This window comes from Saimiri boliviensis, chromosome 5 (assembly GCF_048565385.1).
Source record: "Saimiri boliviensis isolate mSaiBol1 chromosome 5, mSaiBol1.pri, whole genome shotgun sequence".
Classification (NCBI taxonomy): domain Eukaryota; kingdom Metazoa; phylum Chordata; class Mammalia; order Primates; family Cebidae; genus Saimiri; species Saimiri boliviensis.
Genome location: NC_133453.1, coordinates 58545688 through 58572835, shown reverse-complemented (window position 1 = coordinate 58572835; position 27148 = coordinate 58545688). Strand labels below are relative to the sequence as shown.

The 27148-nt window shown below is 35.2% G+C and overlaps 1 protein-coding gene across 1 annotated transcript in view; it reads left to right on the top strand.

Moving 5' to 3' along the window:
* Positions 1 to 27148, top strand: part of ITGA4 (integrin subunit alpha 4) — an 89562-nt gene that overhangs the window by 8815 nt on the left and 53599 nt on the right. Inside the window, exons 3-11 of the mRNA XM_003921809.4 lie at positions 8516 to 8622; positions 8715 to 8844; positions 12376 to 12443; positions 13762 to 13891; positions 15217 to 15302; positions 16180 to 16242; positions 16334 to 16471; positions 19704 to 19815; positions 26669 to 26763. Coding sequence (XP_003921858.1) covers positions 8516 to 8622; positions 8715 to 8844; positions 12376 to 12443; positions 13762 to 13891; positions 15217 to 15302; positions 16180 to 16242; positions 16334 to 16471; positions 19704 to 19815; positions 26669 to 26763 — 929 coding nt within the window. The remainder of the gene's footprint in view (positions 1 to 8515; positions 8623 to 8714; positions 8845 to 12375; positions 12444 to 13761; positions 13892 to 15216; positions 15303 to 16179; positions 16243 to 16333; positions 16472 to 19703; positions 19816 to 26668; positions 26764 to 27148) is intronic.

Sequence of the window (27148 nt, the reverse complement as noted above, 5' to 3'; positions counted from 1 at the left end):
AATCAAATAAAAATTAAATAGAAAGCTGAAATTGTAGACCTTTTCAGGTCTACAGTTATATAAACTATTTCTCACATAAATTGAGCATGATTATTGGCTGTTTTCAGATTTTGATTAGATAATATGAAAATATGACATTTAAACACATATTTCCAAAAAGAAAATACTTCAAGAATGGTTTCTAACTTTGATGTTTTGCTATTTTGACTCTCTTTGCCACTAAACTAGCTGGAAGAAAAGGATTTTAGAAGTTTAGTAATTTAATGTCCTGTATCACCTCTAAAACTTGGATATTTTACTTTTTCTTACCCAAATTTAATTTTTATTACAGTAGAATTCATAAACATCATTGTTATTTAGAAACATTGCCACCAGGTTTAACTAGATGTGTAAAAAAAGTACATAGTTTAATATAGTCAATTACTATGTGGATTAGCATTAATGGATTAAGTAATTATTAGGACATGAAAGGAGAAACTAAATGAATGGGCCATTTGGATTAAAAAGCTAGACTGCTGTTCAATTCTTGCAGCCCTGTGAGTGCCCTCTGCTGGCTCAGTTCAAAGCACCATAATGTACATACGCTGATGAGCAGAAGCATTGATCATTTATTGACCACCTACTAGGTGCCAGGCATTCCTGCATGCACAGGCACGAGTTTCCTATCATCCTCATAGCCCTGCAATGGTAAATTTTCTCGTGTTGTCATATTTGAATTGATTTTCTTACTTTTAATTCCATATATTTCCTAATATTCTGAAGCTATGTGAGTGAAGGGATTATATAATTATTTTCAATAATTATTGCTCTTATAAAAATATCTTGAATAAATGACTATAAAATATAGAATTGGAAGAAGAGTCAATCTTTCATGGTTATTTTATTTAAGAAAAACTTTATAGTGGAACAGTTTAAAATGTATAGAATTTTTCTTACAGTGGAATAGAGCTTCAGCTTAAAAAAAAAAAAGACAGTTGGTAGAGGGTAAGGGCTTTTACTGCTTTTCCAAAACTTCATATCACATCATGAGTTTTGAAATATCAGTTAAGTATGTATGCTGTCTAGTAGCCAGAAAGCCGGACTGAGAGCCCCAGTGAAATACCTAAATTGGTGGGGAAGTCATGGTACAATGATGCAGGTAGACAAAGCAGACATTTAATTGCATTTGGAAGTCCCAAGCTTTTCCATTCACAAAGTATTTCACTTGCATAGTCAAAAGTTAGATAGAAAGAAGAACTTTGAGTCTGACCTTTACTCTGGTGGTACTTTCTTTAGTGGAAATACCAAAATACTGGAACTATTCTAAATGGAGGAAAAGAGCAAGGCAAGATAGGAACCAAGTAGGTGACCTTTTTCTTGCACAAGTGAAAGTTGATTGTACAGTCTGTGGGCAGATTTTCTATATTTTATACATTTTCAGCTAAAAGGTTCAGAATATATTTAATTCATATGTCTGAAATATTTGTAGATTTCTGTTATTTTCCCAGCTAAACTTAGAGATCAAAGGTTTTTGTTGTTGTTGTTGTTGTTTTTGTTTTTTTGTTTTTTGTTTTTCTGTTTTTTTGTTTGTTCATTTGTTTGTTTGTTTGAGACGGTGTCTTGCTCTATAACCAGGCTGGAGTGTAGTGGCGCGATCTCGGCTCACTGCAACCCCCGCCTCCTGGGTTCAAGCGATTCTTCTGCCTCAGCCTCCTGAGTAGCTGGGACCACAGGCATGTGCCACCACACCTAGCTAATTTTTTTGTATTTTTAGTAGAGATGGGGTTTTACCGTGTTGGCCAGGATGGTCTCAATCTCTTGACCTTGGGATCCGCCCACCTTGGCCTCCCAAAGTGCTGGGATTACAGGAGTGAGCCACCGTGCTCAGCCTGATGTTATTCTTTATTCTGATCTTTCCACTTATGGATTTGGGCTAGTTATTTGATTCCTTTAAGACTTAATTTTCTCTTTTGTAGGATAGAATTAATAATACAGTCATCCTTGGCTACTGCTGTGGGTGTAAAATGAGTTAATGTGTGTGATTACAGTTCACCAATAGGAATATGCCACACATATTCTGATCCAGGTTGTAGGTTATGATGCATGTGCAGCTTAATATGTTTAAATTAATCCTTAAAATAATAATGACGATGTCAATAGCAACTAACATTTGCATGTTTTCTCTGCGAGGCTCTCATCCATGCACGTCACACACATCTCATTTACTCCACAGTCCTTGAAGAAACCCTCTGAGATAGGCATCTTCTGTGGACTCCAGCTGATTCTGTCTTAAGTCATCCTACTCACAAATCATGCTTTGTAAAAATCTTCAAACTCAGAGGCTGTTTCCTTTCAGACCATCTGTTACTTTCTTAAAATTGAAGAAAATAATAGTTTGGAAGAGAAGTAGGAAAGAATCATAGTAAAGAGAAAAGACCTCTCCAAAACTTAAACCCCTCAAAGTTTGGAGATAATTGTACAGTAGTACATTCTAGCAAAGCATTTGTGTGTGTGTGTGTGTGATGATATAATGTATTTCAGAATTCCCTCCCTTATACCTATTGAGGTCCTGCCTACTGCATGTAAGGCACTATCTTGAGCTATGGGAAAGCTGCTGTCAACAAAAGCCAATCTGCCTTCATGGAGGTGACATACAAGGTTAAATGTCTAATCTCCCATAGTCCCCGCCACACTTGGAACAATGACATTAAAACTGGTGCTAGCATAAAGGGTAAAGGGGGAAGGGTAAAGAATGTACTTAACTGGCTTTGCACTAACTTTATTTTCTTTTATCAAAATTCCTGTTCACATTTATATTCACATTTTTGTATACTGATACACATCAGTATGAAGAAACTAAAGTAATCATGCATTTTTGTATTTTCTTTTCCAAATTAAAAATATATATATAGGACAGAGAGGAAAGAGAAAGATAGGTTTAACAGGGAATGATGGTTTTAATGTGATTTTGTTTTTAAAATATCTAGTGGAAAAATGCATTCAACTATGCAAAGAATTAGCCATTCTAGTTATTTAAAAGGGAAAATTATCACATGTTAATTTCTGCTGACCTCTTTTATGTTAAACCATGTAAAGTGCTTTTTCAATTTATGGAGCTAATTTGATTTACTGAGAGTTTAGATGAGTAATGTATGAACTGAATTGAAAACCAGATTATAAATCACTTCATCATGACATTTGGATAAAATATAATCTGAGGGTATATATGGTGTTCTGTCAGAGAAATTCATGAGAATTAGCTCTCATGGCAGTTGTAATAATCATTATTTTTGACCAAATTAGAACTATTACATTTCTACCCAAAGAAAATTTGCTTAACATTTGCTATTTTAATAGGTAACTAAAACGAAGGGGGAACAAAAAGATATTACTTTTATTTTTAAAACAGTAAGGTTTTTAAATATATGTATATATGCAAGAAAAGGCATAACGATCTATTAATACATCAAGCTTGTCCATGTGGCCCAGGATGGCTTTGAATGTGTCCCAACACGAATTCACAAGCTTTCATAAAACATTGTGAGATTTTCTTGTGATTTTTTTTAAGCCCGTTAGTTATCATTAGTGTTCATGTACTTTAGGTGTGGCCCTAGACGATTATTCCAGTGTGGCCCAGGGAAGCCAAAATACTGGACACCCCTGAGCTGCATTGCACAGCAGTTTTACACAAGCCCAACCATATGCTACAACCACCTGGGGAGACTAGAAAAAATTCTCATAACTGGTTCTTAACCCAGACACATCAAGTCTGAGCCTCTAAGAGTGGGGCCCAGGTAGAGGTACTGGTTTCAAACTCCCTTCAGTTGATTCTAATGTCCAGTCAAGGTTGAGTACTGAATGGGAAGGAATGGACTCAGGATCACACAGTTTAAGGGAGAAAAGCTTTGGAGAAGGCCATGATCAGAAGCTGATCATGTGAACGTTTTACCTCTTCTGCCAACATTCCACGGGCACAACAAAAAGAAAAGAGAAGCTGGCCGTGGTGGCGGCCACCTGTGTTCCCAGCTATGCAAGAGGCTGAAATGGGAGGACTGCAAAAGCCCAGGAGTTTGAGGCTGCAGTGAGCTATGATCATACGATTGTACTCTAGCCTGGGTGACAGAGTGAGATCTTGTCTCTATAAAAAAATAGAAACAGGGGAAAAAGCTTCAGAAATTAAAAGACCCAGAACACTAATGGGGACTCGCAGGATGTTCTCTGAACAGGTTCTAGCCTGTAGCCAGGACTTGAAAGTTACCTCAGTATTATCACTACTGTTGGGAGCTGCCTCTATGGTAAAAGCAATGTTAAGAAGTGAAAAGGAGAAACATATCTAAATGTAGTATATGTATTTGCTCACATACTAAGATTGGTTTTTCTTCTGTGGAAGAATGATTGTTTCGTGACTATTTTCATGAATTTTCTTTCTGGTGGTGCGCTCATTCTTTTTACACACGTTTGAATTAAGATATTAAAAAGATGTGTAGTCAAACCATAATAGAAGCTTTGAATTGTTTTTCCTTTACTGATCTTTCCATTTTCAGCACCCATTTCTGGACTGTGTGTTGAGGGTGGGATTATGACAAAGATACAGTCCTGAGCAAGATGAATGCGGCCACTATTTACTCAGCCTTGGAAGTAAGGCAGAAACATTGTAAATAAATGTCATTAACCCTAACAAAAATGAAAATATTAATCAATTTCATCATAATTTCCTCTGAGTGATCACATCCTGTGTGTCTAAGAACACTTGCTGATGTTGAGAGGCATCTGTCAGTATCAAAGAGTGGATGAACTAACATCTGTATAGGAGATTTGAAAATTAATGAATCAGAAATTTTATCTATATATTAGAAGGCAATATTGTTTGGAACCACAATATTGTTTGGAACCACATTTGTAACAGATGTGAGATTACATCTAGTGGCATTTTGACCCCTCACCCCACCAATTTCCCACTTACACACCTGTCATATGATTTTCAATTTGAAATCTCTTTTGCTCATGGGTGAATGAACCACATCACAGGATTCCTGGGAAAGCTCTTCCCACATTTATTCTTAGGTAAACATCTCTTTCTTGTGGCTTCTGGAGGGCTATTCTCCTGTTTCTAAGAGTCATTATTTTTAACCTAGAGTAAGAAGGGAAGGACATGAACCACACTAGAAATAAAGCCCCAGGACTTTGGTGAGACTACATGGGACACATCCTAAAATAGCCTAATGATTTAGTGGTTCTTTTCCCAGAAAGCTGAGAGGCACTCCCATGGAAAGAAAGATGTTTCAAGGAAGTAATGTTAGTAAGTGGGAAAGTGAGTAGTTTGTGATGTGTGTAAATCTTGGTGTGAGACTGCGCAGTGATGACATTGTGGTCACCTGATGGAGCTAAAACTAAAACGAGGAGGCAATGCAGAATATCAAACAGAGAACAGTTCAGATATGCAAGAGTTTGTCTAGTGTTCACTCAGAAATTCACAAAACAGTTCAGCTAAGAAACAAGTAACAATATGCTCTTTTTGCACATAACTGTTTGCCATTTTCATCAAGCTATTTACATGGTATTTTGTGGTTCTGAACTATTGTCTGTTTTTAATCTTCTGGGCAGCTCTGTCTAGAATAATAGATTTGTTTCTAAACATTGGTTGTAATCTTAATGAAAGAGTTTATTAAGCATACCATGTTATTTGTGACCTCAATCTCTCCTGTACTTAATTTCCCTCTTGATCAATTGTCTTAGTTAACTGAGTGTTGACTATAACTTCATAAAAATTTTAGTATTTTCAGAAGGTATTTATTAACATGGCTGTTGTAGCAAATAACAGGAACTTCAACTTCATGTAGACAGAATCTACCATTTATTATCTATTTTTGACAGTAAAAAAACTGATTTTAGTGAAAATTGAAAACTGCATTACAATGAAAATAAAATGCCATTTTGTCATTCTGTTTTACTTCAATTTCATTGGTTTGGCATCGGGTAGCCACAATAACAACTCCCTGTTTTAGGCCTTACCTATCTCCACACACAGTTTTGTTTTCTCCCATCATCTTCCCTCTTTTTTCCTCTTCTCTTTCCCTGTAATTTCTCTCTTCATCCCTTCCTTTCTCAGTTTAACACAGACCTTAATGTCTTTGTTACCTTAGTTGCTGAGGATGTATTATAGTCTTTCTATTCTTAATATTTCAGTAGAAGAAACATTTTTTAAAGTGCTCTGATAATACTGCTTATGCTGTTAGATAAATGGCTAATTATTTTCCAAACATTAGACACAGCAGTTGTAGTTGCACAACCTGGTATTAGCTTTAACTGGTTTTCCCCACTCCTAGTCTTGTTAGCTATCTCCTGTATGATTGAGTCTATCTCCTGTGGTGCTACCAGTTAGAGGTCATTTCTACAAACAAAAGTCACCTTGTGTTAGAGAATAAATATGTTAGCACAGAGTAATTCACATTTATCCTCACATTGTGTACTGAATATAAGATGACAGGAGAGGATGGAGGTTACATAATGTCCACCTGGACAATTGTTTATCAAGGTTGGACCACAGCAAGACTCCTTTACAATTCTAATAGCAACCATTGCTAATCAATCCCTGCATTTTTTGTCCAGACCTTTTAGTCTTCCTCCTTTTAGTCTAGTTCTCCAGGAAGCCATTACCAGTTAGTGGGAGTTGTCATTATTCTATGTGTAGGCTACCACAAAAAACATTCTCTGTATATCACTATGGCAGTGTTCCTGACCATAAGAACCACTTACGGCACAGAAGTCCCCAATCCCTAGGCTGTGGATGGGTACCAGCCCATGGTCTGGCAGGAACTGGGCTGCATAGCAGAAGGTGAGTGGTGGACCAGTGAGCATTCCCACCTGAGTTTTGCCTCCTGTCAGATCAGTGGTGGCATTAGATTCTCATAGGAATGCAAACCCTATTGTGAACTGCACTTGTGAGGGATCTAGGTTGTGTGTTCCTTAGGAGAATCTAATGCCGAATGATCTGAAGAGGAACAGCTTCATTCCAACCCTCATCACTGCCCATGGAAAAATTGTCTTCCATGAAACCAGTCCTTGGAGTCGAAAAGATTGGGGACCATTGACCTAGGATAATCAGGGCCTCACCTAGACTTGCTGCAGGAGAATCTCCAGAGGAAGGGCTTGAACATTTTCTTTGCTTCATTTGTGAATAAAGGTTTTGTTTCTCCTGAATAACATTTTGGAAAACAAAAGTATAAAAAAACATCTTCTACACTCCTTAAACACAATCTCTCCTACCCAGGAGACTTAGTGCAAATAATTTTGCTTCTCAAATATTAGCCTTCCCAGGCATGGTGGCTTCTGCTGGTAATCCCAGCACTTTGGGAGGTCAAAGCAAGAGGATCACCTGAAAGCAAGGGTTCAAGACTAGCCTGGGTAACATAATAAGACCCCCATTTATACAAATATTAGCCCTTCTCTGTAGGTGTTCTGAGTTTGCCCAGGAAGTTGCATTTAGGGGTCAACGTTATAGGAGGAGAAAAGAGCCAGTGATATAGAGAATGGTCACCATAAATTCATGAAAACTTGGTACCTAGTGACCAGCTTTCAAAATTAAACCCAAGATCCACAGCCTTATCCAATCAGTGTATTTGCCATTGGAATTAAGAACAGATGCAATAGATTTGTCATATGCCAACTGAAAAGGGTGAAAATAAAGACAGCAAAAATACTCCATCTTACTCTCCCCCAAAGTAACTTATTTAAAATTATTTAACATAGGATTTCAATATGAACCCAGCTATAACACAAAGAATTTTTACTAACAAAAATGATTACTGTGAAGACCACTTCTTATAGAGTATAAAAGTACTATTTAGTACATGAGTATTTTATTTATGTTGACTTTGGCTATTCCTGATTTGCCAAAGTGCCTGTTGAAGTTTTTTTTTAATTTACTAATGAAATAATCTGGTTTTCTAAATGATTTTATCATATTCCAATAAATGAAAACATAGGGCAGTTTCTTTAAATGCAAGGAATTATTGGTATGCCAATTCCATGTTCCACTGTCTGCATGCTTAATCATCACCTTCCAGCTCCAATAAATTGTACCATAATTGCTGAGGATGTATTATAGTCTTTCTATTCTTGATATCTCAGTAGAAGAAACATTTTTAAAAGTGCTCTAATAATATTGCTTACGTTGTTAGATAAATGGTTAATTATTTTCTAAACCTTAGACACAGCAGTTGCAGTTGCACAACCTGGTATTGGATTTTACTGGTTTTCCCCACTCCTAGTTCTGTTAGCTGTCTCCTGCATGATCGAGTCTGTCTCTTCATGGTGCTATCAGTTGGAGGTCATTTCTACAAACAAAAGCCACCTTGTATTAAAGAAGAATTATGTTGGCACAGATTGATTCATTATCCTCACACTGTGCACTGAGTATAAGATGTTAGAGAACTGGTTAACAAAAATACTGGGGATTAGTGCACAGTTTATTTTTTCTGCTTTTGTAGAATGTTTTCAAGACAACCGATGGTAAAATTATGTTCAAATGCTGTAGGTAGCCCTAATGGAGAACCCTGTGGAAAGACTTGTTTGGAAGAGAGAGACAACCAGTGGTTGGGGGTCACACTTTCCAGACAGCCAGGAGAAAATGGATCCATCGTGGTAGGTATTGGAACTGATCTACCAATCCATCGTGAAACCAGCTACCCTGGGTGCAGCTTTCATGTCATTTGGTCTACTTTTATTTTATTCAGACTTGTGGGCATAGATGGAAAAATGTATTTTACATAAAGAATGAAAATAAGCTCCCCACTGGTGGTTGTTATGGAATACCCCCTGATTTACGAGCAGAATTGAGTAAAAGAATAGCTCCGTGTTATCAAGGTAAGACATGATTTTGATATTAATTAGCTCAAGTAAGTGAATGCTTTTTAGTGTTTTAAATTTATGTTCAAGTTTAGATATTCAGAGGAGAGGGAGATAGTCTAAGTAATTAAATTCTTTTTAACTACCCAGTTTCTTCCTTTTCTTTCCTTACTCAATTGCAATAGCATTCATTTTCATAAATGCACTTTGTGCTATAAAAATTTTACAATTTGAATAACTCTGAAATCTAACTGGGAATTACTCACTTTTGCATTAAATTTACTTTCAATTTGGTATGAGTCTAGTGCCCAGCAAATATAGGATACTTAAAATTGTGAAATTATATTGGAAGTTTGATTAAAAAGAAAAACCTCAGGTTTCCTGTTTTACCTTTAGCTTCCAGGGATCATTGGAAAGAATAAAGTTATCAGTGTAAGCAAATCCTTCCTTCCTACTCACTATCTTTTTTCTAATTCACATGTATTCCTTCAAGCAGAAAGAGATTGGTGTCTTGAATTTGAAACATTTTTCTCATGGTAACTCTATGCTAGGACATAAATAACAGTATAGAGTTATGGAGCTAGGACATAAATAACAGAAGTGAGCAGAGTTGGGGTGAATGTCAACAGAGTATGTCAAGTGATATCTGCAGCAAAACTAAAATCCAACAATGTGTATTTAGAAAGCTAAGAAACATATGAATGCCAATTTCTAATTTCTAACCACCCTCACCCTCATAATCCCCCAACATCCAATGAAAAGTTTGATTAGTTGACAAAACTTTGGCCAAGAATTTGAGTTCAATTCTTGATAATATTTGGATATTTCTTCCCTGGAATGTGAGGTCACAGAGCAGCTTATTTACATATATTGCTATTTTGCCTTTGGATACCCAAAAGATAAAAAGTGATTATTGAATTCTCAGTTGCAGTAAAATTCAGTCTAGTTTTCTGTATGTTTTTTATCTTATTTTTCCTAATAATTTATGATTTATCTTTAAAATATTTCAGAGTAGATTTTTTAGTTTTTCTCAGATCTACCTAGCCACATACAATAAAAATCTCAAGATGTCATAAACCTAACACATCTACAATTGTAAAATACAGGACCAGGTGAGATACATATATTTTTTAAAGGAATGAAAATTCCTGACTGGAACATCAGGAATTTTCTGACTGGAAATCTTAATTATAAATGATTTAGCAATTTGTTTAAGTTCTCTGCTTAGCAAAGCCAAAGGGAATCTGTGGTTCCAATTCTTATTTTCATAGAAGTTTACTTATGTCAGTTTTTTTTTGAAAGAAGCAAAGCTTTCCCCCTTAGTGAGTTCCAAAAGCATTCATTCATGAGGCTGTGTAATAAGAGACCTTCATGTTCATGCAGATCTTGATTCAGCCTATATTTTCAGTTAGGCAAAATCTAAGAAAGGATACTCTCTTCAGTAAATGGTGTTGGCAATAGCAAAGACAATGGAATCAACCTAAATGTCCATCAGTGGCAGACTGGATAAAGAGAATGTGATGCACACACCACATGGAATACTGCACAGCCATAAAAAAGGACTAGATTGTGTCCTTTCTGCAACTTAGATGGAGCTGGAGGCCAATAACCTAAGCAAACTAACACAGAAAACCAAATACCACATGTTCTCACTGATAAGTGGGATCTAAACATTGAGTACATATGGATACAAAGAAGGGAACAACAGGCCCTGGGGCCTACCTGATGGTAGGGGGTGGGAGCGGGGAGAGGATAAAAAAACTACCTATTGGGTACTGTGCTTATTACCTGAATGGGGAAATAATCTGTACACCAAACCCCCGCAACATGTAATTTATCTATGCAACAAACTTGCACATGAACCTTGAACCTAAAAGTTTTTTTTTTTTTAAATGCCATTGGGAGAATTGGCTAGCTGCATGGAAAAGAATGAAATTTAACCCTTATCTTAGCAAATATACCAACGTGAACAGGATTAAAGACTTAAACATGAGACCTGAAACCATAAAATGCCTAGTGAAAAACCTAAGGGAAAAGCTACTTGCCATTAGTCTAGGCAATAAGTTTTTGGAAGCTACACCAAAAGCTCAAACAACAAAAGCAAAAATAAGCAAATAGGACTACATTAGAAAGCTCTTGCATAGAAAGGAAATGATCAGCAGAGTGAAGAGACAGTCTCCACAATGGGAGATAGTACTTGCATATGCCTAATAAAGAGTTAAGAAACTCACCAACTCAATAGCAAAAAAAAAGAAAGCTGACTGAAAAATAGTCAAGGGATGGTGCAAATGGCTTTCTTTTCAAAGATGGCATCAAAATGGCCAATAGGTAGATGAAAAGCTGCTTAACATCACCAATTATTAAAGAAGTTCAAATTATAAACAGCAATGAAATATCACTTAACACCTAATAGAATTGTCATTATCAAAAAGGCAAGCTATAGCAAGTGTTGGTGAGGATGTGAAGGAAAGGGAACCCTTATAGACTGCTGGGAATGGAAATTAGTACAGCCATTATAGAAAACAATAGAGAAGTTAATTAAAAATAAAAAAATTAAAAAACTCAAAAAATTAAAAATAAAACTACCATGTGATCCAGCAATCCCTCTTCTGGGTTTATGTATATCCAAAGGAAATGAAATCAGTACCACATAAAGAGATCTGCGCTTTTATGTTCATTGCAGCAGCATTCACAATAGCCAAGTTATGGAAACAACCTTGTGTCCATTGACAGATAAATGGATAAGAAATTGTGTGTGAGGTGTATACATACACACATATATACATAAACATATACAATGAAGAGTTATTCAGCCTTTAAAATCCTGTCTTTTATGACAACATGGATGACCCTGAAGGAAATTATTTGAATTGAAATAAACTAGGCATAGAAAGACAAATGCTGTATGATCTCACTTAATCTATAGAATCTAAAAAAGTCAAATACATAGAGTAGACTGGGGGTAGTGAGAGCGTTAGGTATGGGGAGATGTTGGTGAAAGTGAACAAGGCTGCATTTGTGTAGGATGAATAAGTCTAGAGATCTAATGTACAGCATGAGGACTAGAGTTAATTATTGTATAGTACACTGGAAATTCGCCAAGAGAGTAGATTTCACTCTAAATGCACAAAAAAGATGACCGTGAGGACGCATGTATGTTAGTTTAAGTGTAGTAGCCATTTCCCTATGTATATGTCTATCAAACATTGCACACTTTAACTATATATAGTAGAAAGACAACATGGACACAAAATCACAAATCCTACTTCTGTCTTACTCATTTGACAAAATTGTTTTGAGTATATGCTGTGTGTGCTTCCTATGAAGAAGAGGCAGACAGAGGGAGATGTTTTTATTGCCATTTTATAGGGATATATTAAATATTAATATGGAAAAGATTTGTTAAATTATATCAAGGTTAAAGTTTTTCTTTTTTAAAGTACAAACTATAAACCTTAAAGGAAGTTTTTGTAAGGATTTACTTTTTAAAAATTGTGGAGATTATATCTTTAAGATAAACTTCTGAGTTGTTTTAATATTTCATTTTAGATTATGTGAAAAAATTTGGAGAACATTTTGCATCGTGTCAAGCTGGAATATCTAGTTTCTACACAAAGGTAATAGTTTTAAAAATAGCTGCTATAAAAGTTTACATATAGAATCTTCTTCTGATGGTTTAGAAGAGTGATTTTATGTTTTAAAGTAAAAATTGTGCAACATTTGCATCATGTCTCTTAGAGTATTACAACTTAATTTTTGCCACTCAGTATTCCATTATTCAATAAAATATCAACATTTAGATGGCTATACTACATAAGACAAACTAAATCTATACTAAAAAAATATTTCTTTCATCGAGAATTTAATGAAAATAAAAAATAGGTACCGTTAATTGCCTTGTTAACTTAGGTATTAAAAATATCAACCCAAGTATATTGTTTTAAATTTCTAGTTGAGGGGCTATGGAAGCATATTAGTCTATATTTTTCATTGAAATCATGGAAATTGGGAAATTTAAGAACTTAATATCCCATTAAATTAGATAGACAATATTCCCAAGATTTCTTACTCTCCTAACACTCTAGGATATCTGTGAAATGGCACAGTTGTACTCAACCCCAAATCTCAGTTTTCCTTAAAAACCCTCTATGAATTCAGGAATGTTTTCTGACTCCATGAAGATTAGGCCATATTAAGTCTTGGGGTTAACAATGCCTGTAAATGTTAACAGTCATATTAAAATGCTTAAAAAGAAAATTCTTTTTTCCATTTAAATTGACCTTCTTTTTGAAGTTTATAGTTATTTAGGAAATGTAGAAATATGCTAAATAGATTTAATTGCTGAAACTTTTCATACTGTACCAGACAAGGGCATGCTCCTTCTAATCTTCTGTTCCTTCTCCTAAATTCCTATATATCACAAAAAAAGTCTACATTCCACTGGACTTTTTTTTCCCTAAGCCAATATTATTAGGAAAATTAGCCAAAATTATTAGGAAAATTGAAATAAATTAAGGCCACTTTTTATTCTTTGGCAACACATGATTATCTTAATAATGAGCACTAATGAATCATCCACATATGATTTTCTTTAATAGGAACCACATCGCCTTTTTCCCAAAAGCTAACTCTAGTGTTTGGTACTTCTCCCTTCAACTTTTGAAATCCACTGATAAATGTGTTAAATGACAGTTTCAGAGTTTCTTCTCTGAGATTCTGCTTTTTGATAGAAATCCATCAGCCAACTTATCTGGCTTTTTCTTTTTCTTCTTCTTTTTCTTTTCCTGATATGTTTTAACTTCACAAAATGTTCCTACTTCAGAAATCTATTATTATGAAAACATGTTCTCTTCACTATCTATTATATATCTGGAGGAGGTTTAGGGTGGTAAGATTTAACTTTAATAAGTTTGTTTTTTGTTTTTTTTTTTACAGGATTTAATTGTGATGGGAGCCCCAGGATCATCTTATTGGACTGGCTCTCTTTTTGTCTACAATATAACTACAAATAAATACAAGGCTTTTTTAGATAAACAAAATCAAGTAAAATTTGGAAGTTATTTAGGTACTATAAAAGTTGGCAAACTCAAATTATCTCTGTCTTACAAATACTAGTACTATAATTGTAAATAAGGAAAATTGTATTTTTCAAAGATCTAAGTGGCCAGTAATTACAGTAATAGGCATTTCAGAAACTGTCTCTTAAGGATAGGATTTATGAAACTTTAGTTAGCTTAATATTTTACATTTATACATGTGACTAAAGTCATCAATACATAATTCTTAGTAGAACTCATAGTTTACTCTTTGCAGTTAGAAAACATTAGTAAGTTTATATCTTTATGTAGTCAACTGATTATACAGGTAGCTTCTGTTGAGTGCTTCCCATATCCCAGGAACTTTTTGTGAGAACTTTATGTGAATTAACTCATTTACACATCTGTATAAGTAAGTACAGTTTCTTAAAGGACCCCCTGAAGGCCAGTTGTACTGTCCACCGCATTCTGAATAAGGGGCTCCATGAAGCATATGGGTCTAAAAACAGCTCATTGATCTTCACCTCATCAGTTCTTAAATATTTCCCAGAGTTTAACTATTTTTGTCATCTTCCTCCTCCTCACTATCATCTCATAAGTCAATAGGATACTTTATCACCTGTATTTCAATAGAAATGCAAACTTTTCTGACATTAAAGTCCATTACCAGAAAGTAAGTGCTTTTCCTATAGGTTTTCAGAAAATCCAGGTTTGTTTAAACTGTTTATGTGTCGAATGTGAGCATCTTATACTTAGAAACATAAAACAAGCACTACTTCCATACAAACAGAAGAAATTTCAAGTAGAATTTGCTACAATTCAAGTTTTCTTATTTATGATTGAAGGATACTTTGAAATAATTTAACAAATATAACTTGATATGCCTTTTATCACATAAAATAAAAATATTTTACCTTTTGTCATCAAAAAGTCATCACAAAAAGATTTGGTGGCAAAAAGTCAAACTTTAGCAGGATTTTTATTTAAAGTTTAAAATACTCATTTTCCAGTTGAGACATTACATTTAATATACTCTAAAATATGTCTGTTGTAATCCTAGAAACTGATTATACTGCACAGAGACTAACCAGATGTAAAGATGCTATTTTCAGTTTCTAACACTTGGAAATACGATCCATATGGCTATAGTTTTGTGACACATGTCAAAATTGCATAAAACATAATAAATGACCAATTTTGAGTTACCACTATGCTAAATATTAAAACTGCTTAATGTAGTCATTTTGAATTCAGCATAATTTAATTTTATGAATACATTTATGATCTGTTTTACCCAGATCACCATATGATGTGCTTTACTCAGGACTCTCATACTTTCTTCCTTTTCTTAAAGGATATTCAGTTGGAGCTGGTCATTTTCGGAGTCAGGATACTACTGAAGTAGTTGGAGGAGCTCCTCAACATGAGCAGATTGGTAAAGTAAGAATTACATTTTTATACTTATTTCTTCACAAACATTCAAATACATTGCATGAATAAGATATTGAAGGAGAAACTGCAAATGTTGTAAGGAAAGGAAGATTAGAAATGATAATCTGGTTATTACATTTAGTGGAATTGGCAAAAGATGTTATGGTTTTAGAATAAATTAAGCAAGAAGCTTTCTGAAAAATTACAAAAGCCAAATGAGACTTTTCCTATAAGAAAATTCTAAGATAGAACTACCTAAAAATGTCCAGGGAGTATATGGTGAACAGTTTCACAGCTGCAAAGAAATTGAGGCAGCTACATGTTTTGTGGTAAGACTTAGAACGAAGAAAAATATTTCTGGTTTTAGTTTTTTCTGGGTTGCTATGTGAACACTGGTCACTCAACTTTTCTGAGGCTTACTTTTGAAAACTTAGGCAGACTTTTCCTGTACTTCCTCTATAGCAGGCGTCCCCAGACTACGGCCCCCTGAGGCCATTTATCCGCCCCTCCCCCGCGTCCCACCTGCCGCACTTCAGGAAGGGGCACCTCTTTCATTGGTGGTCAGTGAGAGGAGCACAGTATGTGGCGGCCCTCCAACGGTCTGAGGGACAGTGAACTGGCCCCCTGTGTAAAAGGTTTGGGGACGCCTGCTCTGTAGGATCAATAAGATAATTCCTGAGAAAATACTTTTGCAAGTAAGGCATATTAATGTAACAGTGGATCCCTAACCCTTTTGTGTCACTCTTAAAAGGATTTTTTTTTTTTAATGTTTGAGCAATTAACTACAAGTTATAAAAATTCATGTTTGGATCAAACAGAAATGAGTGGGTTTTTAAAAAAAGTATGGTATTCATAAAAACTTCTCTAATTCTTTCCCCAATTACAGGCATATATATTCAGCATTGAAGAAAAAGAACTAAGTATCTTACATGAAATGAAAGGTAAAAAGGTAATATGTCTCTACCTTTAGTATCTCTGAGGGCTTTTGCGAGTAGCCCTCCTTTTTTCTCAGTGAGTGGATCTGGTTTGTTTTGAGACAGCTTGGCTCGTACTTTGGAGCTTCTGTCTGTGCTGTGGACCTCAACGCAGATGGCTTCTCAGATCTGCTGGTGGGAGCGCCCATGCAGAGCACCATCAGAGAGGAAGGAAGAGTGTTTGTGTATATCAACTCTGGCTCGGTATGTCCAACTGCCCCAACTGGAAGCCATTTATGGATTTATAATCAAAACTGAAATTGGTCTTATTCCAGAGATCTGAGATTATTTTTAGGTTTCTTTTACTGACAAATGTTAAAATTCTAATACTGTAGTGATGCTCTAAAAATAAAATGGAATATGATGATGATTAGGAAAGTGTTCCATTTTGACTATCCAGAAGTATGAAATAGGTTGTTAGGGAGTTTTCTATTCACAGCTTATATATGTTCCCTCTGGTAGTTGAAATTTCTTTCAATTTTATGTTGATACTAATCTAATTTGAAAGAATAATTTTATACCTCCTTCAAAATGTGGATCTCTTAATAGTTCTAGTTAAGGTCTTTATGTAAATTAAATTATAAAATATTACTAGGATTAGAAGATGAATAATTAAATAGTTTTCAATTTCTTGATTTGAAAACAATTACAAACAAGTTATTAAAATGTTAATTTTCATAATTCATAAGAGATTACTTTATAAGAGTATAAAATTGTCACCGTTTATTCCAAAGTGAATATATTAATTGTATAAATAGATAAGTACTGAACTATGATTCAATTTTAAATTATTAGTGATAATTTGTGGTAGAAACTGATCACTTGATAATTCAGCTTAAAGACATCTGCTGGCCTTATCTTGCCAGTGTTGCTACTTGACCTTAAAACAAAAAATTGATAGGGTCTTATTGAGATCTTCTTGGCCTGTTCCTGTAATTTGAAAACAAGTGTGGGCTTTTGAGAAAACTGGTTCATTTCTGTGGCACAGCATTTTTCATTCAGGATTCTGAAAATTTAACTCTGTTTCAAGTGTTTGTATCTATGATTAGTAAATGGTTTCAGAGCATTTAGCAAGTTCTTATATTAAGCATCGGACTAAACATTACAATTTAAGAATGAAAACATCGAGTCTTATAAATGGATGATTATAGAACAGGGAAGTTATTTATGCTGTGATATTTCCTAGTCTGTATTTAACCTACATTTAATAATAAAAGCAAATTATCTACACAGTGATCATTAGAAGCTCATTAATAGTGATATCAGATAATTTTCTTCCATAGATTTCACATTTCTACTTCCAAAACTAGTGGTCTTTGTACTTGCTACATCTTCATGCTGCAAATTCATCTTATATTACTCTTTACAACCAAACATCCACATGTATACCTAAAGTAAAGCAATGTAGAATCATTTCCCCCCATTGAAATCTTAATATCATTAAGAAAAAACAGATAAACCCTACTACTCAGTTTTCTACCCTCTTGTTCTTCCCTCATGCCTACCCCAAGGTGCTACTCTTATAAAACACTGGGATTAATTTAATAATTGATTTCAGCTTTTAAATCCTCCGATATAGATTAGTCTTCCTTTGTTCCCTCTCATTCCTGTCTAACTTCTCATTTCTCAACTCTCTGAAATGGCACTAACCACTAAGTAGCATTTATTTACATTGATTCGATTTGGTATTGTCTATTATTCTACTGTAGTATAGATGCCACCTGGAGAGAAATTGTCTGCCTTGTTTACCACAGTTTCCTCAGGGCTTGGAAGAGTCCTGGACAAGTAGGTGAAATTTTTTCTTGAATGAACTCAAGAAAGAATGGTACTTGAGTGACTCTGGCTTCTACCTACTTACAGTAAAATAGGTCTCTGGGATTCCCAGTGAACTCTTAGTCGCCACTCTCAGTGACTAGGGAATACTTGAAGAAGAGGGATCACCACTTCCTATTGAAACTCTCCTTCCAGAACTTCAGAGCCATTGGGTTTTCTTAAGCCTGTATCTTGTCTTTTCTCCCTGGAGCCTCTTCATCCTTCTGCTCTTTAATTTAGACATTTGCTCAGTAGCCAAGCTGCTTTATCCCTGACTCCTTTGTTACAATCATTCGTTGCTACGGTGTCAGTGATTATATTTATAGAGATGATTCCCAGTTGTCGTATTTCATTTAAAATAAGTGACATTTAGTGAGTTTCTGAAATGTAACCAGGACTTATAAAAAGAGCTAATGATTATAGTGCTGACCCCAGGACTTCAGATCTAGTGAAGGCACCAATGGGAGGAAGCAATTGACTACAGCATGGTGTATGGCACATTATAAGTACATACAAAGTAGAAGAAGTGATTTCCTGTGTGTCAAGTAGGTTTCACAGAGGAAGTAGTATTTGCGAAAGACAAAAATTGAATTTTTCAATTGGAAAATTCACAAGTAAAAACACTTGACAAGGAAAGAAAATGTGTGTGCCTGGGGAATGCCAAATAGATTTGAAAGGACATGGCCTTTTTTTTTTTTTTTTTTTTTTTTTTAATACAAAGGACTGACATGATCAAAGTTTGCAAAGAGAACTGGTAGCTGTTATTGTGACAGCTAATTATTACATTATTGAATGTCTTATTGTAGTAACTCATCTTCCTCCCTCCTAGTTATCAGTTGATTGATCTATGCTCCCTTGCTGCCGGTTCCAAAGGCCTGCTTCAATTATGTCACTCCTCAGCTCAGAAACCTTCAGTGTTTGCTGTTGTTCCCTAAATTAAGAGTAAATTTTTCTCAGCAATCAAGATGCTACACTGTAAGACTGCAATCTGACATTTTTTTCTCATACATTATACATACCATTCATTAGAGCCAAATTCTTTGGAATTTGTTTTGCTGCTAGTTCTCTGTTTATCAAAATTACACTTATCCTTCAATAGCCACCTGGCATGCCATTTCCTTTATGAAATCTCTTCTGTTATAATTAGATATTCTTTTTTTTCTTCTTGATATTGTAAAGCAGTTTCTACTTCTTAGTCTTTTGTATGCTTGTGCTAAGCCTGCCCTGTAACTCTGGGCTTCTCGAGGAAAGGGAGTATTTATACACACACTGCCTTGCCCCCTTTCACCTTTTCACTCTTTACACAGTGTGTTGTCTTTAGTAGAAGCTCAATAAATATTTGCTAAATTGAATTATCAAAATGATTTATTGGATTTTCAAAGCTAGAGATCAGGAGTTTGACAATGTTTTATGTCCTCTGAGCTCTAATCATACTATTATGTGTTGACAGACTCAATAAATATTTATTGAATTGAACTGAGATGTGTGTACTAAAGCTCAGTCTGTGGTTTGTCCAACTTGTTTGACGCATTAGAAAAAATCCATATCCAATTACAACAGTAAATCATGTGTAAAGTTGTTGGAGAGTGTTATACTGACACCTTTTCTCTCCCTTTCTATCTAGGGAGCAGTAATGAATGCAATGGAAACAAACCTTGTTGGAAGTGACAAATACGCTGCAAGATTTGGAGAATCTATAGCAAATCTTGGCGACATTGACAATGATGGCTTTGAAGGTAATTAAAATTATCAATTTGGTGCTTGATTTCTGCTTTCAAAATGGTTTACAGAAAAAAATATGATTGAAGTTTTGTGTTGTTTGCCTTCCTATAGAAAACTGAGCCAGAATAGCATGCTAACTTTTTTCTTTTCTTTAGTGTTACTTATGACTTCTCCTCAATTGTCACCCATTGGTCTTTACCACTGTTAATAAGGTGATATTCAAAATACCTTATTTCAGTGATTCTAAGGTACCATTGATTAGAAACTGCATTGTTCCTTATGTGTCCCTAAAAAATGCTGCCTATTAAGCTGTAACAGCCACCATTTTTCTATGTTAAGAAAGATCCTGATTTCAGAAATAATAAAATATGGGTAGTAAATGTATATCATAGACTCATTGGACCACTGTATTTAGCTATCAGTACAATAAAGACACGACCAAACCCAACAGAGCCTAGCTGCTGAGCTGGAACAGGGTTATGGAAGCCCCTTCTTCTACCAGGCATTCCCCATAGCTGTGTTGTGGGAGAATCTGGGGAATTCCAGAAGAGATTCTGAGAGGCCACTGGGAAGCCTGGGGACAGTGGCTGTTTACCCACTGATATTGACGTCTTTCACTGATTGACTAGATGATAGTATGGTGACTGTGCATATCGCCATGGATGCCAGTCCTGTTGTTGAAATCTCTGCATCTACCAGCATTTCTTGTTAACCTTTGCTTTTATCAGTCTACTTCTAAGTGGTAAGTAACTGAGTCTGTTAAAACTGTGAATGATGATTCATAAAATGATGAATAGGTGTAAGAGGAGAGTGTGCAATTTCCTGGAGCTCAGCACATAAGTATTTGATACTTATTTTCAGGTTCATATTGTCTTCTTGATAAGGCCATTGACAATTAGTGTATGATAATATTAGGCTAAAGCTTTCTCAGATGCTAAAAATAAGTGACAGGGTACTACACATTCTCACTTCCTTAATGTCTTCTGGTACCTAGATGCTGCAATCTACTTTAAATATATAAAATGAATTATTTTACAGAAAAAGTCAGTTATTGTATATATGCTTCCTGTGAACCTTAAACGTAAAATAGTGTAATGTGATATACAAATATTACCATTCTGGATTTTTTGTTTACTGTTTTAAAACTGAAAGGAAAGAAAAAAAAAAACATGTATATACTTTCGGTTATTATGATTACACATAACACAAGACATTTTTTAAAAACGTGTATGGAGGGGAGCCTCTCTGTACCCCACCCATCACTGGCTTCCCTGTACTTCTTTCCCCACTGTGACCCCAGGTTGGAAAGTGACTCATTTTCACAAATACCTTGTCCCTGAAAGGGGTGAAGGATGGTGGTGTAGCTTTTTCATTTAATTGGAACTGTAAGAGGGATCGTGTCCTATTTCATGTCCTTCCTCGAAAGGAATCAGGACACCTGGTTTGCACTTCTGTAGCGGCCATCACTTCACACCGTGCACTACACCGCTGCCATCACTGATCACACTGAGTTCACATCTCTTGAGAGTTTTTATAAATTCAGATCAGCACTGCTCCTCTGCAGCCACTCAGTGTCATGAAAAGCATTCACTGATAACTGATTTCTCCATTCAGAAGTGTGTAGTTTTAATGAACAGTAATGAGAAACTGTTATTTTATTATATTTGTATTAAAAAACTTATTTAAAACAAAAGACAATTTTATTATGCTTTATGTTGCATCTCATAAGTAATCAGCAACTCTGATATTTATTGAACATTTATTTGGGGTCAGATGTACCATACCAGGTACAGAATATGTGCCATAATAAATGAGAAAATGGTGGCACCCTTTTTTATAGTTCTGCAATCAAGTGGAAAATAACATTAATGCTTGAAAACATAAGCCTTATTCAGTGGCAAATTTAAGGATTCTACCTAATAAAAACCTAGAGATAAAACCATGTTTATGCATTTTGATATGTTATGTGTGTTGTATGAGACAATCCCAATTCTTTTTTTAAAAAATGAAAAATCACTGTTTAGTAAAATACTTGGTTTATGATTTCTGTCTTGTTTTAATTGGCACATTTAAGGAAGACCATTCACTATTTTTACTCTTTGGAATGTGAAAATATATGTATGCACACATGAGAAATTATTTTTGTGGCATTAAAATGTCAATGACAAATTTGAATTATTGTTTTAGTCAGAGCTGTAAAACTATTTTGAGAAATAGGTAAATTCCTTATCAAAATGTGGAAGACAGTGTGGCGATTCCTCCAGGATCTAGAAATTGAAATTCTATTTGACCCAGCAACCCCATTACTGGGTATATACCTGAAGGATTATAAATCATTCTATTATAAAGACACATGCACACATATGTTCATTTTGGCACTGTTTACAATAGCAAAGACCTGGAACTAACCTAGATGCCCATCAGTGATAGACTGGACAAAAAAAAATGTGGCACATATACACCATGGAATACTATGCAGCCATAAAAAAGGATGAGTTCATATCCTTTGTAGGTACTTGGATGAATCTGGAAACCATCATTCTCAGCAAACTGATACAAGAACAGATAATCCAATACCGCATGTTCTCACTCGTAGGCAGGTGTTGAACAATGAGAACACATGGACATAGGGAGGCAAGCATCACACATGGGGGGCTGTTGGGAGGCGTCTAGGAGAAGGACAGTGAGGGGTGGGGAGGATGAGGAAGGATAACATGGGGAGAAATGCCAGATATAGGTGACAGGGGAGTGGAGGCAGCAAACCACAGTGCCATGTTTGTACCTATGCAACAATTCCGGATGATTGGCACATGTACTCCAGAACCTAAAGTACAACTTTAAAAAATTACTCTAGTACCTGGGAAAAGCCTGAGTAATTTTCCAGTGGTGTGAATGACAGACAGACAGACAGTGTTCTGTTCATGAAACAGAGGAGTTTGGAGGGGACTTTCAGGGGACAGTGCAGTCTTTTAGTTCCTTTATAAAACCCTGGGCTTCTTGTTTCACCGAGAGCCCTCAGCACTCCACTCCTAAAGGAAATGCCTTTGTATCTGGAAGGTTATTATTCAAATGATTTTAAAATATATTCCTGTGTATTTTTGTGCTGTTTATATATAATGTCATTTATAATTTACCGCATATTTACTTTTAGTGGCTACATTAACATTTCAGTGAATGCTTATAATGCCATAGATCTTCTTCTACTTGGTCCGGTTTATATTTTATCTTCGGTTTTGTCCATGAATAGGCATTTTCTGTATTTTAGATATCAGCATGACCATTGCTGATGTGGAAGCAGGGTCAGGGTGTCCTAGTTTTTCACTGAGGTCTTTAATTCCTTTCCACCATGTCTGCCTGGATGAAACAGCAGGAATTTACAAGTTGTTGGGTTTTTTTAATGTATTTATTACTTTGCCACATCTGTCATTTTATTTTTCTTGGGTGGATGGGTAAAGATACTTTGTGTTCATGGCAAGAAGTGTAGGATTATGTAGAAAAAGAATGAAAACACTACCTATTTTTTTTATCTTCCATCTCTAGTATTGGATGCAAATCACACTTAATGTCTTTTTATTATGCAAATTTTTGTGATACTTTGCATAGTAACCTTAAGTTATCTTGGCATTTGTCACATCATTTTTCAATTTTTTCAAATGGAAAAAAATCAGACTCTATTTCCAGTGTCATTAAGAAAGCAACGCAAGGCATTTTTGAAGAAGATGACCAATTGATTTGGCAAAAGTTCCATGTAAAACTCATCAAAACATTGGTCAGACAGATTAATATAACTGACATGACTGACAGAAAATAGCATTTTTGATTTGATATGTAAAATAAACTTGACAAGACCACTGTCGATTGATTCACATTGAGCCTTATTGTCTAACTTTTAGACTGTATGTTTGAATATTTTTAGAGCAGAACCATAATAGGTTCTACAATTGTAAATTACAAGCTGTACTATTATGTGCACCTGAATAGTTACATATTATCAAATCATTAAGTGAGTACTTTTTAAAATTTGTGTTAATTTATAGGGTACAAGTGTAATTTTGTTACATACATCAATTACATAGTGATCAAGTCAGAGCTTGCAGGTGCCTATAACCCAAATAACATATGTTTTATCCATTAGGTAATTTCTCATCAACCACCCTCCACAACACTTCCGCTTTCTGAATCTCCATTGCCTACCATTCTACTTTCTATGCCTACGTGAACACACTTTTAAAGCATTGACTTAGGAGTAAGAGCACAGGATATCTTACTCTCTGTGCCTGGCTTGTTTCACATAAGCTAATGACCCCCTAATTCCATCCATATTGCTGTAGAATACATCATTTTTTTTTAATAACTGAATGGTATTCTGTGTGTGTGTGTGACAGAGAGAGAGACAGAGACAGAACTTCATTGACACAGAACAGGAATAGGTATTAGGAAGGGAAATTTGGGGGCATGACTTCTGTTGTTAATGAGTTTATAGAGCATGGTGATAGCCCAGGCTCTAGGGCCAGGCTGCAGGATTTAAATCCCAGCTGCACAACACCCTGGCTCTGTCACCCTGAGCAGGTTATACTCTGTGTCTCAGTTTCATCATCCATAAAGTTGGAGTCAAAGAGTATTTAATATGGTGGTTGTGAGAGTTACTTGGGTAAATGTGCACAAAACCCATATCACAGTGCCTATATTGTAAACATGTAAGTATTGGCTGACATTAATGCTAATAATTATGATTTATACTAACGGAATGAAATAAAATGTTCAGATGAAAAGTTAAAGCAGTCGTTAAATATCTGTGTTCTGTATATTGTGTCCCAAATCAAGTTGTGTAAGCATGGAAAACATCATTATATATACTTCAAAATGTATTTTTCTTATTTGTATAATGATAGATAGAACTGTATTATATAACAGATCCAAGTGTAATCCAGGAAGAATTTGGACCTGTATATGAGATAGCCAAAGAGTGACTATACCCAAGTGTCCTCTGTATGGAAAAAAATTTATCTGGGCTTTTAAAATATTTTGGCTGAAAAGGCTCATCTGTATTTTTTTCAAAATATTTGCCTTAATTTAGATCACTCTTGCTAAGGAGAGATACTATAAAAATTTCTGTACATCAACTACTTCATGACGCAGGCTTGCTATTTTATTCATGTGTTATCATCAAGAATCAATATATAGCAAATTCTAGAGATTTAACCACAGTGGTGGAATTATAAACTCAGCCCAGATTAAAGAAATTGCTGTCTTCTCTTCAGTGGCTATACTTTTCCCCACTCCTTCTTCTCACATCCCTCTTCTCCTCCTCCTCTCTTTCTCTTCTCCCCATTCCTGCTACTCCGTTCCTGTATGTATTTATCCTGCACAAATCTGACTCCAGTTATTCCAAACCAATTGCCATTCTTCACGTGTGCCATGCTGCCTGTTGCTTCCCTGTCCTTGCACAGGCTTTTCCCTGTCTCTAAGTTGCATTTCCCCTTTTCTTCATCTGGCTATGCCCTATGGATACTTTAATCTTATTTCGGACATCATCTTCTATGAGAAGCCTTCCCTAATTTCCATCACCTCCTCCTCACATCCCGTGTTACTATTCTATTCTTGCTTGCCATTCCTCCCTACTAGACAATGAGTTTCTTTTTATGGTACTGCCCTGTTTTGCCAGCTTCTGAAAAATGTCTGGAATATAGTAGGTGCTCACTAGCTGTCCAATTAATGAATAAATGAATGGGCATATTTGTATATGAATGTTTGAAAAACTTTGTACAAGTCAAAAAAGGCTAGCCTTAGTATGTATAAACAAAGTAAATATAGATGTCTATCGTTTATTTTTAACTGAAAATAGAAAAGCTTTGCATTTCTACTATTTTACAGTGTTTACCATAGAGTTATACATCAAAGATATTTTTACTCATTGAAATAGTAGTCAAAAATTACCACTATAGTTGACAAAAAGGTTTTAGATTTGACAGTAATAAGCAATATCATGAAGATGAACTAGATACATTAGGTTTCTATTAAAGTAATAAATTGCATATAAATATGTGAGTAAATAGACAACACTTGATAAAATGAAATGCTCTTGCAGCTGTAGAATGTTATTTTTCTCCTTTGTGCTATATATTTATAGCACTTAAGCAACCACGTCATTTACTCAGGTTTTCTTATATCAGTTGATCAGATCTTTTTTCCCTTGGTGTCATAGTCTGACATAATTATCAATAATACAGAAAGGTGATACAGTTACTATTTTACAGAACAAATCCATTTTCTGAAATCGTGTGTGCGTGTGTGTGTGTGTGCGCGCAGATATCCCTAACAGTTACGTTAATCACTCATTGGAATAGGAGTTAATTTAAAAGTCATTTTGCAAATAAGGTACATCTAGACTCTCAAAATAAAAATTCGTATGATCATTTTCCTAGATTGTGAGAATTTATTACATGCGAGGCACTTCTCTAAGCACTTTACATAACTTATATCCTTTTATGCCGAGAGTGGCTTTTATTATGATCCCATTATGTAGGTGAGGGAATTGAAACACAGATTAAGAAATGGGCCCAGCCTAGCGCAACAGTGCCCAGTGGTAGAGCTCAGGTCAGCCCCCAGTGGTCTGGCTGTAGAGCCTGTGCCCTAATTATTTTATGAGACTGTCTCTCAGATGCATCCACTGTGCTTTCTTCCATATACAAACCATTGTGTGCAATCCTGTACATGATGATGATGATTGTATTTTAATTGTTTTCTGAGTGTTATTTTTTGTAAGAGTTTTCTTATATGATACGAATTAAGGATCATAAGGTTAGTTTTCAAAGTTGCTTTCTTTGTATCAAAATTTATCATTCCACTGTTTCCATTCTCGGATAGATGTTGCTATCGGAGCTCCACAAGAAGATGACTTGAGAGGTGCTATTTATATTTACAATGGCCGTGCAGATGGGATCTCATTAACCTTCTCTCAGGTAAGATACTATTCTATTTCCAAAAGAAGCATTGGTGATGAGGAGCATCCTTTAAAATGCCAAGGGTTTATGTGGACTTATTTTTCTTCATTTTTCTCTTTCAAATACTTAACACTTTTTTTTTTTTTTACCATTTACTCATAATAAATAATCTTCTTTTAAGGAATTAATAATTCTTCAAATTCCCTTTTTCCATAAGTAAGAGTTGTAGTTCATTTCCACCCTAGCTTGTCTATAGCCCATTGAAGATTTCTCTTTGTATTTTATTAAATTGTATTCTGAGGTAATCTCTATGTGATTCTAAAACATGCTCATTTGGATTAAATGTGTCTTGGCCTTGTGGCTAGAGCCCCATATTTCATGAAGATTGCATAGAGAGATCGAT